The 12,601-nt window shown below is 36.9% G+C and overlaps 1 protein-coding gene across 1 annotated transcript in view; it reads right to left on the bottom strand.

The window, feature by feature from the left end:
* The window catches only part of SDAD1 (SDA1 domain containing 1), a 37,486-nt gene that overhangs the window by 16,372 nt on the left and 8,513 nt on the right, over window positions 1–12,601 (bottom strand). Inside the window, exons 5-9 of the mRNA XM_079152719.1 lie at window positions 11,453–11,524; window positions 11,276–11,376; window positions 9,150–9,207; window positions 8,274–8,348; window positions 489–590 (exon numbers count right to left, since the gene is read on the bottom strand). Of these exons, the coding sequence (XP_079008845.1) occupies window positions 489–590; window positions 8,274–8,348; window positions 9,150–9,207; window positions 11,276–11,376; window positions 11,453–11,524 (408 nt within the window). The remainder of the gene's footprint in view (window positions 1–488; window positions 591–8,273; window positions 8,349–9,149; window positions 9,208–11,275; window positions 11,377–11,452; window positions 11,525–12,601) is intronic.

The raw sequence follows: 12,601 nt of genomic DNA, 5'->3' as shown, positions 1-12,601 counted from the left end.
CAAAAGCACCCATAGGGACCAAACTAATGATTTTCAGAATGATCATTACAAAATAGCAAATGCAATTAATTTCTATAGTCTTCTGAAAAGACATGTATAGCAAAGCTATCCTAATACAGACACATTCAATCAGAACAGGTGAAAAGTGAATGTAATCAAATTAATTTATTCAAGTCACAGATCTTGCTAGAGCTGAATATACTTATTCATTAAGAATTAGCCTTGAGGGTCTGGGGCTGTAGCTCATGGTAAAGCACTTGCCTCGTACATGCGAGGCACTGGGTTCAATCCTCAGCACTGCATAAAAATAAATAAAGATATTGTGTCCATATACAACTAAAAATATTTTTTAAAAAATATTTTGAAATATTTATCACACATTTCCAAATTTTTTAAAAATGCTATATCTAAACCTTGAAAACCTCCCGTTAAAAACTATGTATTCTGCATTTAAATGATTCCTACCTCTTCTCAGGTATAAATCTCACCTTGAGTACTTTCATTGCCTTTTCCAACCTCTTCTTGTTTTTGGAGCTCTTCTTCCCTGTGGCATATTGCACTAGCAGGTCTCTTGCTGTGGGGCCTTCATCCTGAAAGAGATGCCACTTTGTAAAATTGAAAACAAGGAATAGATCTGCACAGAAGCAATAATCCTTTCAACAACTCTTTGGTTCTTATCTGCTCTGCATACACCTATTAAAAATAAATAAATTTTTAAAACTAAGTTAAAAATATGCACACATCTGTGCAAAAACAGGCACAAAGAATTTTGTGTTTATATTTTGCTTTTGCCTTTTACTGAAGTCTGATATACAGTACAACTTTGTAATTATTTGAAAGAAACTAGAAACAAATTTTGATCAACAGGGGAATACTTAAGATACAGTAATATATATAATTTATATTCTGAATATGCGGAGGTTATTCTTTAAGATTTAAGTACACTGGTAGATCTGTATGTATTGACACAAAGAAAGTAAGTTGTAGGATACATGTTATTCAAACTGTTCTTAAAAACCTACTATATACATAGACTATGTAGACATATCCACATTTAAATGGATGGAAAAGGAGGTGGGGTCACCTGTGAGGAAGAATCAGGGGTGCAGACATAACAAGGTCAAAAAAATATTATTCTGTTTTACTGAAAAAATGTATCAGTCACATGTTTAAAAGATGGCTATCACATATTACAGATCTAGCTACCAAAATGCTTTAAATGGAGAAGGAAGATTTTTTCCCAAATTTCTTCTTTTTAATACTTCAAAGAAAATTTTGTGACATCATAAATCTTGATTTTTTTCCTTTTAAAGATGCCATATGGATACAAGACGGCGGACAAGAGGGTGACTGCATCTCCAGTCGCTCCAGAACCCAGGATTCAAGAAGGGGAAGCACTGAGAGACTCGGGGTGAGTCTCCCCCACCCGGTGAAGCGCTGCCCAGGCGGCAGGCCCGGATTCAGGTGGCTTATTAGAGTAAGGCAGAGCAGCTAGAGTCTTCCCTAGGTAGCCCTGCTCATTCCGGCCGTGGGCTCCTCCCACAGGGCCAGATTCTCCAGCATCTCAGAGCAGGCCCCCCAGTGAGAGCCTTTCTGCACAGAACCAAGCTTCAAGTCCCTGAACCAGGCGGCGAGTTCCTGCCCGCAGGTTGCTTCAGGGACCAGGACAGGGCAGCCAGGGACTTCCCCAAGCAGCCCGCAGCCCGGCCCCCTCCGGCAGGAAGCGCCTTTCCAGGCTAGTTTCTCGGAGCAGACCACCCAGTGAGAGCCTTTCCACACAGAGCCAGCCACAAGTCCCCAAGCTAGCAGTGACCTCCGGCCCGCAAACAGCCTCTGGGACCAGGGCAAGGCAGCCAGAGACCTCTCCAGGCGGACCTGGCCCCTGGCCCCCCTGGCCGCAGGCTTTTTCCACAGGGCGATCCAAGATGGCGGACTAGAGGGTGACTGCATCTCCAGTCGCTCCAGAACCCAGGATTCAAGAAGGGGAGGCATTGAGAGACTCGGACTAAAATAGAGCCTCGGGGTGAGTCTCCCCCACCCGGTGAAGCGCTGCCCGGGTGGCAGGCCCGGATTTGGGTGGCTTACTAGAGTAGGGCAGAGCAGCTAGAGTCCTCCCCAGGCGGTCCTGCGCACTCCGGCGGTGGGCTCCTCCCACAGGGCCAGATTCTCCAGCATCTCGGAGCAGGCCCCCCAGTGAGAGCCTTTCTGCACAGAACCAAGCTTCAAGTACCTGAACCAGGGCGGCGAGTTCCTGCCCGCAGGTTGCTTCAGGGACCAGGACAGTGCAGCCAGAGACTTCCCCAAGCAGCCCACAGCCCAGTCCCCTCTGGCGGGAAGCGCCTTTCCAGGCTAGCTTCTTGGAGCAGACCCCTCAGTGAGAGCCTTTCCACACAGAGCCAGCTCCAAGTCCTGGAACCAGTAGAGGACTAGGGGCAGCTTTCCTTGGAAGCACTGCATTATCAAGTTACTCCAAGACTTCAGGCTACCAAAGGCAGGAAGGTGATACACTGGAAATCTACAGGGACAATATAAGCCAATAGAAGAATTCTGCAATATCACAAAGTCCCACTGACATCTGACCAATATGAGAAAACAAGGGAAGAAAGTGACACAAACAAACCTAGATACTATATCAATAAAACCCAATGACAGCACAGCAGAAGAAATGTCAGAAAGGGAGTTCAGAATGTACATAATTAAAACAATCAGGAAGCAAACGAGGAGATGAGAAAATGTAGGCATTAAATGATCGCATCAATGAACAGTTAAAGGAGCAAATACGGGAAGCAACAGATCATTTCAATAAAGAGTTATTGAAAAAAAACCAAACAGAAATCCTTGAAATGAAGGAAACAATAAACCAAATTAAAAACTCCATAGAAAGCATAACCAATAGGTCAGAACCTCAGATACTGAAGACAAAATATTTAATCTTGAAAACAAAGTTGACCAAACAGAAAAGATGGTAAGAAATCATGAACAGAATCTACAAGAATTATGGGATATCATGAAAAGGCCAAATTTAAGAATTATTGGGATTGAGAAAGGCTTAGAGAAACAAACCAAAGGAATGAACAATCTATTCAATGAAATAATATCAGAAAATTTCCCAAATCTGAAGAATGAAATGGAAAACCAAGTACAAGAGGCTTATAGGACTCCAAATATACAAAATTACAATAGACCCACACCAAGGCACATTATTATGAAAACACCTAACATACAAAATAAAGACAGAATTTTAAAGGCTGCGAGAGAAAAGAATCAAATTACATTCAGGGGGAAACCAATAAGAATATCAGCAGATTTTTCAATCCAGACCCTAAAAGCTAGAAGGGCCTGGAACATTTACCAAGCCCTGAAAGAAAACGGATGCCAACCAAGAATCTTATACCCAGCAAAACTTACTTTCAGATTTGACGATGAAATAAGATCCTTCCATGATAAACAAAAGCTAAAGGAATTTACAAAAAGAAAGCCAGCATTGCAGAACATTCTCAGCAAAATATTCCATGAGGAAGAGATGAAAAACGATGCAAATCAGCAATGGGAGGAACTAGCCTAAAGGAATAGCCAAATAAAGGGGAAACCAAATCATGTCAAAAAACAAAAGTGAGTCAAATGACTGGGAATACAAATCATATCACAATAATAACCCTGAATGTTAATGGCTGAACTCATCAATCAAAAGACATAGACTGGCAGAATGGATTAAAAAGAAAAATCCAACAATTTGCTGCCTGCAAGAGACTCATCTCATAGAAAGAGATACCCATAGACTAAAGGTGAAAGGATGGGAAATAACATACCATGCACACGGACACAGCAAAAAGCTGGAGTATCCATCCTTATTTCAGATAATGTGGACTTCAAGCCAAAGTTAGTCAGAGGGGATAAAGAAGGACATTACATACTGCTTCAGGGAAGCATAATTCAGCAAGACATAACAATCATAAACATCTATGCCCCAAACATTGGCTCATCCATGTATATCAAACAAATCCTTCTCAATTCCAGAAATCAAATAGACCACAACACAATAATACTAGGCGATTTTAACACACCTCTCTCACCGCTGGATAGATCGTACAAACAAAAATTGAATAAAGAAACCATAGATCTCAATAACACAATCAACAATTTAGACTTAACCAACTTATATAGAATATACCATCCAACAAAGAATGAATACACTTTCTTCTCAGCAGCACATGGATCCTTCTCTAAAATAGACCATGTCTTATGCCACAAAGCTACTGTTAGCAAATACAAGAAGATAGAGATACTATCTGGTACTCTGTCAGATCATAATGGATTGAAATTAGAAATAAATGACAGAATAAAAAACAGAAACTTCTCCAATACCTGGAGATCAAATAATACACTATTATATGATGAATGGATAATAGAAGACATCAGGAGGGAAATAAAAAAATTTTTAGAAGTAAACGAGAACAAAGACATCATATCAAAATCTCTGGGACACTATGAAAGCAGTACTTAGAGGAAGATTTATTTCATGGGGTGCATTCAACAAAAGAAGTAGAAATCAACAAATAAACGACTTAACACTACAGTTCAAAGCCCTAGAAAAAGAAGAGCAGACCAACACCAAAAGTAGTAGAAGACAGGAAATAGTTAAAATCAGAGCCGAAATCAACGAAATTGAAACAAAAGAAACAATCGGAAAAATTAACAAAATAAATAGTTGGTTCTTTGAAAAAATAAACAAAATTGATAAACCCTTAGCCACACTGACAAAGAGAAAGAGGGAGGAAACTCAAATTACCAAAATTCGGAATAAACAAGGAAATATCAAAACAGACATGAGTGTAATACAGAACATAATCAGAAGCTATTTTGAAAATCTATACTTCAACAAAACAGAAAACCTCGAAGACATCAACAAGTTTCTAGAGACATATGAATTACCTAAACTGAACGAGGAGGACATACACAACTTCAATAAATCAATTTCAAGCAATGAAATAGAAGAGGTCATCAAAAGCCTACCAACAAAGAAAAGTCCGGGACCAGATGGGTTCTCAGCCGAGTTCTACAAAACCTTTAAAGAAGAGCTCATTCCAATACTCCTCAAAGTATTCCATAAAATAGAAGAGGAGGGAACCCTCCCAAACTCATTCTATGAAGCCAATATCACCCTGATACCTAAACCAGACAGAGACATATCGAGGAATGAAAATTTCAGACCAATATCCTTAATGAACATTGATGCAAAAATTTTCAACAAAATATTAGCAAATCGCATACAAAAATATATTAAAAAGATAGTGCACCACGATCAAGTGGGTTTTATCCCAGGGATGCAAAGTTGGTTCAACATCTGGAAATCAATAAATGTCATTCATCATATCAACAAACTAAAAGTTAAGAATCACATGATTATTTCAATAGATGCAGAAAAAGCATTCGATAAAATACAGCATCCCGTCATGCTCAAAACACTAGAAAAAATCGGGGTAGTGGGAACATTCCTTAACATTGTAAAGGCCATCTACGCTAAGCCCATGGCCAATATCATTCTAAATGGTGAAAGACTGAAAGCATTCCCCCTAAAAACTCGAACAAGGCAGGGATGCCCTCTTTCACCACTTCTATTCAATATCATTCTTGAGACTCTAGCCAGAGCAATTAGACAAACCAAAGAAATTAAAGGGATACGAATTGGAAAAGAGGAACTCAAACTATCCCTGTTCGCTGATGACATGATTATATATTTAGAGGAACCTGGAAATTCCACCAGAAAACTCTTAGAACTCATAAGTGAATTCAGTAAAGTAGCAGGTTACACGATCAATGCTCATAAATCCAATGTATTTTTATACGTAAGTGATGAATCTTCAGAAAGAGAAATTAGGAAAACTATCCCATTCATAATAGCATCGAAAAAAATAAAATACTTGGGAATCAATCTCACAAAAGAGGTGAAAGACCTCTACAATGAGAACTACAGAACACTAAAGAAAGAAATTAAAGAAAACCTTAGAAGATGGAAAGATCTCCCATGTTCTTGGATAGGCAGAATTAATATTGTCAAAATGGCCATACTACCAAAAGTGCTTATACAGATTCAATGCAATTCCAATTAAAATCCCAATGACGTACCTTACAGAAATAGAGCAAGCAATTATGAAATTCATCTGGAAGAATAAGAAACCCAGAATAGCTAAAGCAATCCTCAGTAGAAAGAGCGAAGCAGGGGGTATCGCAATACCAGATCTTCAACTCTATTACGAAGCAATAGTAACAAAAATGGCATGGTATTGGTACCAAAATAGACAGGTAGATCAATGGTACAGAATAGAGGACATGGACACAAACCCAAATAAATACAATTTTCTCATACTAGACAAAGGGGCAAAAAATATGCAATGGAGAAAAGATAGCCTCTTCAACAAATGGTGCTGGGAAAACTGGAAATCCATATGCAACAGAATGAAATGAAATCCCTATCTCTCACCCTGCACAAAACTCAACTCAAAATGGATCAAGGACCTCGGAATCAGACCAGAGACCCTGCATTTTATAGAAGAAAAAGTAGGTCCAAACCTTCAACTTGTTGGCTTAGGATCAGACTTCCTTAACAGGACTCCCATAGCACAAGAAATAAAAGCTAGAATCAACCACTGGGATAGATTCAAACTAAATAGCTTTCTCTCAGCAAAGGAAACTATCAGTAATGTGAAGAGAGAGCTTACAGAGTAGGAGAATATCTTTGCCACTCATACTTCAGATAGAGCACTAATTTCCAGAATCTATAAAGAACTCAAAAAACTCTACACCAAGAATACAAATAATCCAATCAACAAATGGGCTAAGGAAATGGACACTTCACAAAGATGTACAAGCAATCAACAGATATATGAAAAAATGTTCAACATCTCTAGTAATAAGAGAAATGCAAATCAAAACTACCCTAAGATTTCATCTCACCCCAATTAGAATGGCAATTATCAAGAACACAAGCAACAATAGGTGTTGGCGAGGATGTGGGGAAAAAGGTACACTCATACATTGCTGGTGGGGTTGCAAATTAGTGCAGCCACTCTGGAAAGCAGTATGGAGATTCCTCAGAAAGCTTGGAATGGAACCACCATTTGACCCAGCTATCCCACTCCTTGGCCTATACCCAAAGGACTTAAAATCAGCATACTACAGAGATACAGCCACATCAATGTTCATAGCTGCTCAATTCACTATAGCCAGATTGTGGAACCAACCTAGATGCCCTTCAGTTGATGAATGGATAAAGAAACTGTGGCATAGATATACAATGGAATATTACTCTGCCATGAAGAATGCTAAAATTATGGCATTTGCAGGCAAATGGATGAAATTGGAACACATCATGCTAAGTGAGATAAGCCAATCTCAAAAAACTAAAGGACGAATGATCTCGCTGATAAGCGGATAAGGACATATAAGGGGGGGTAGGAGGGGTTAGCGTTAGGGTTAGGGTTAGGTTTAGGGTTAGGGATAAGGAGGGTGGTAAGAATGGAGAAAGGAAGAACTGTACAGAGGGAAAAAAGGGGTGGGAGGGGTGGGGGGGAAGGGAAAAAAATAACAATGAATCAAACAACATGGTCCTATGTAAATTTATGATTTTTAATTAAAATAAATAAAAAAATAAAAAATAATAATAATTAAAAAAAAAGATGCCATATTCCAGGTGGGGAGGTAAGAGAAGGATGGAGGAACTTTGGATTATGCAGAGGGAAATGGGGGGGTGGGCAAGGGAAGGAAAGATAGTGGCATGAGACAGACATCATAACCCTATGTACATATGATTACACAAATAGTGTGAATCTACATCGTGTACAACCACAGAAATGAAAAGTTGTATACCTTTGTGTACAATGAATCAAAATGCAGTCTGTAAAAATAAAAAATTAAAAAAAAACAAAGATGCCATATTCCTTTCCCCTCCCTGCACTATAAATTTCTATGATGTTGATGTTATCTCAAAATATATTGGCAGCAATTTTTATTCTAAATTTTTATGGTAAAATAAAGATACAGCTTTAAGTTAAGAATAAGGCTGAGTAAATCTGCTTTATTAACCAACCTTACTGAATACAAGTGATAAATTCTAAGTGGAATAAAATCTCAATATCATAGAACTCAATAAAGGTCAAAGGTGACATATAAATGTCTTTCTAATTCCATCAGTCCAAAATTTTACAAGCTGTACTCAGAGAAAATATGAAATCAGAGAAATTATAAAATCCAGAAGCATCAATGATTAAACTAACCTCAGATTCTGAGTCACTGTCCTGTTTTTCATCTTCATCTTTCCCAAGGAAAAATGTCAAAGCAGCAACTAGTATCTAAAGATCAATCAGAAAAAAAGTTAGTTATCTAACCCAGCTTACAAAAAATAAATACATTTGTTTACATTTTATATATATGTATGAACTAGGGTCTAAAGAAAAATAAGCAAAGCATGGTGGGATTTTTGCTCCTTTTAATTAAAAAATGTTTTTAATATGTCATTTGTCCCATAAATATGTAATTTTAAAAATCTGTAACTACAGGTGGGGATGTGGTACAGTGGTAGAGCACAGATTTAGCATGTGTGAATCCCTGGGTTGAATCCCCAGCATCACGAAAATTATATAAACTTTGGATAAAAACTGCCAGGCTCTGTATCTTTGTCCTTCAGGGAGACTGAAGAATTTGTACATTTCACACAAGAAGAGCGATGTCATAGTCCTTCTAAAAGAAGGTCAAATATAGTTCTTAAATTTCTTTTAATTGTACCAGAGCCTAACAGAGCAAAGAATTATAAGGGAAAACAATGTAAACAGCTATTACTCATTACAAAAAGAAGGTCAACTATAGTTCTTAAATTTCTTTTAATTGTACCAGAGCCTAACAGAGCAAAGAATTATAAGGGAAAACGATGTAAACAGCTATTACTCATTACAATGTTTTGTAATCTCATAATTGTTTGAATCTTCCACAGCACAGATGACCTAAGGAAGTAGTCTAAGTACAAAGAAAGCCTCATTAAACATAAACTCCATGTTCATCCACCACTTCCTTACATACCTAGCTCCTTTACCTTCCATCCATAGAAACAGACCACCCAAAGACAGTGTTTCCACATAGCCCCTACAGGTGCTCACCTTGGTGACCTTAGAGAAACATGCAGTTGTGATAACATTAACAGTTTTGGCATCATTCCTAGGGGAAGATAATGAATGTTTTGAAATAGATCTTCATTCAATTTTATTTCACAGTACAGATAATGGCACAAAAGAAACAATGTAACAAATACTTCTGGCATTCAAATTTTCAATTCTAAAATATTTTTTCATATTGTCACATTTATTGCTCAATTATGTATATGTGATCATTTGCCTATATTCCTTTACAAAAAAAAACCCAAATATTTGCCCTTTAAAAATAGGTTTTGATCTTGATTTCTTTAAATTTTTTAATCTGTTCTAATTAGTTATACATGACAGAATGCATTTATGCATTTTGATAAATCATATGTAAATGGAATATAATTTCTCATTTTTCTCATTGTACATATTGTAGGATCACATCAGTCATGCAGTCATATATGTACATGAGGTAATAATGTCTGTTTCAGTCTACTATCCTTCCTACCCCAGACCCCTTCCCCTCCTTTCGCTCCCCTCTACCTAATCTAAAGTAAATCTAGTCTTCCCTAGCACCCTGCCCCCTTATTGTGACTTAGTATTTGCATATCAGAGAAAACATTCAACCTTTGGTTTTGGGGGTTTGGCTTATTTTGCTCAGCATGATATTCTCCAACTCCATCCATCTGCCAGCAAATGCCAAAAAAACAAATAACCCAATCAGTAAATGGGCTGAGGAACTGAACAGACACTTCACAGAGGAAGAAATACAATCAATCAAATATAAGAAAAAATGTTCAACATCTCTTGCAATTAGAGAAATGCAAATCAAAACTACTATCCCACTCCTCAGTTTATACCCAAAGGACTTAAAATCAGTATACTACAGTGACAGAGCCACATCAATGTTTATAAGCAGCTCAACTCACAATAGCTAAACTATGGAACCAACCTAGGTGCAATTCAACAGCTTAATGGATGAAGAAAATGTGGTGTGTATACACACACACACACACACACACACACACACACACACACACACAATGGAATATTATTCAGCTTTAAAGAATGAAATTAAAATTTCTAAGTCATGGTTTGCATCCAGGTGTGGTGGTGCACACTTATAAATCACAGGTACTTAGGTGGATGAGGCAGAAGGATAAAAAGTTCAAGGATAGCCTGGGCAACTTAAGGAGATCCTGTCTCAAAACAAAATTTTAAAAAAGGGCTGGAGGTATATAGCTCAGTGGTGGAGAACTTAACCATGAACGTGTGAAGCCCTGGGTTCAATCACCAGTGCCAAAAAAAAGCCACCAATTCCTAAATTAGTCAAACATAAGTAAAACATTTAATTTTGCCCACTCTTAAAGACAGAAAACTTGCAACAAGTAAGATGAAGTATGTGAAGTATTTTAATGACACAAAATCTACTCAAAGTAAGCAGGAAAAACCCCCAAAAACCCAGAATAAAAAACCTGTAATACAGCAAAATTCCAACCATAGTCAACGGTAGTCCAACATGCATGTTACATAAATGATCAAGAAGAAATAACATAAAATATTAAGAGTTAATCATGTTTGGGTGGTGGGATTATATGTAATTTAAAAAAACAAACAAATAAACAAAAACTTTTCTATTTTCTTCAAAAGTTCCAAAAAGTGGGGAGGGGGGATTTCATTAATAAGGAAAGTAGAAGACATGAGTTGGGGCATTGTTTCAACAAAATTAAGTATGTGAAATAGAGTATTTCACATGTACAGTAGAAACTGACTTGAAAAATCTTCAGAGTGGCAAAGTAAGTAGTGCAGATTTTGAGGTCAGAAGATCTGGGTTTCAATTTTAATTCTGCTTCTTAATACCTAAACTCTTACTCTAATACCTTCAATTTCATTATCTATAAAATGGAGATAATTCCATACAGGCTGCCTTTGTTCTTAGGATGTTCTTAAGGGTGAATGAGGTAATCAAGAAACAGGAGTCAATATTATTCAGGCATGTGGATTGCCTCCATATGTTCACTTCTGACTTAATTTATGGTAGAAGAATATTGAAGAGCACATGATCAAAAATATTTGTGTTTTGTATTAATTATGAATGAAAAAAAGAATCTACTTCTTAAGAGACAAAATCATATATCCATTACCAAATGTTCCTTCTGTAGAGTTCTATCATCACGTCCAAAGATATCTTGGCTGCAGTTGCATTGCTATCTCTTAACATGGTATACATAAAATTCTGCAAAACCTGAAGAGAAAGAGAAAGAAGACTTAATACATTGATGATACAGTGCTGCAAATATGGAAAACAAAAAGGTACTTACTATATTCACTTTATTGTTCTTGTGTTTTGCATTTATATTCTTAATATCAGTTACAATATGTGTGTATAAAGTCTGAGGAAAAGAAACAAAAACAAATCCACATTACACTAACAATTTAACCTTGTTATATTTGGATAAAAATACAAATGTACAGAATGACTTAACTTTGCCTATTTTCCTGCTATTACAAAAGACACCAAAAATAAAAGCAAGCAAACCAATTAAAAAGAAAAAAGCAGCTAAAGATCAAAGTTGCCCTCAAAAGGTTAAACATCGAGTTACTATATGACCCAACAATTCCAATCCTTAGTATATACCCAAAAGAAGTGAAAATCCATTTCCATATTAGTGTTTGTGTGATTCATAGCAGCATTATTTATAATAACCAAAAAAACAGAATGTCCATTAACTGATGAATGGATAAACACAATGTTGTACAGCCATAAAATGGATTATTATTTGGGAACAAAAAGGAGTGAGAATCAATGGATAAACCTTGAAAACATTATGCTAAGTAAAAGAAGAGAGTCAGAAAAGACCACATATTGTATGACTGCACTTATGTGAAATACCCAGAATAGGCTAGTCTATGAAGGTCAAAAGTAGACTGGTGACTGTCTAGGGCAGGAAGAGACAGGGGAGTTGATTATTCAAAATCAAATGTAGTAGTTTTTCAATACTCTGAAAAGATGTTTAAGTTAATGAATATAAACTTTAGTTTTTCTTTCTTAAATTTGTTTCATAAACCTTCAGTTTCTAGTCTTATACGGCAAATACAAGGTCATGTGAAAATGTCAGTAACAACAATAAAAGTGAGTTTTACTGGGCAGGACAGTTACAGTTATGAATGTCCATGCCCTGAGTAAGCCAGTGAGTATACAGCAGTGGTAAAGGAATTGGATTTTGGAGCCAGATTATCTCGGTTTATATTCCAGCCTCACCATTCAGAAATTGTGTGATCCTAGGCAAGTTATTCTATCTTTTTCTCTGTGTCTACAGTCTTTTTATCTGTAAAGTACTAATAATTATAATGAAAATCCCTATCTCATTGGGTTTTGTGAGTAAACAAATACACAAAAGCTCAGAGAATAGTGCCTGGCACAAAGTATGCACTTTGTAAATGTTAGCTATTAATACCATATTGCATTC

This window comes from Sciurus vulgaris, assembly GCF_902686455.1.
Source record: "Sciurus vulgaris genome assembly, chromosome: 9".
Taxonomy (NCBI): Eukaryota; Metazoa; Chordata; class Mammalia; order Rodentia; family Sciuridae; genus Sciurus; species Sciurus vulgaris.
The sequence above is the reverse complement of the archived record's forward strand: the minus strand, read 5'-3'. Positions and strand labels throughout refer to the sequence as shown.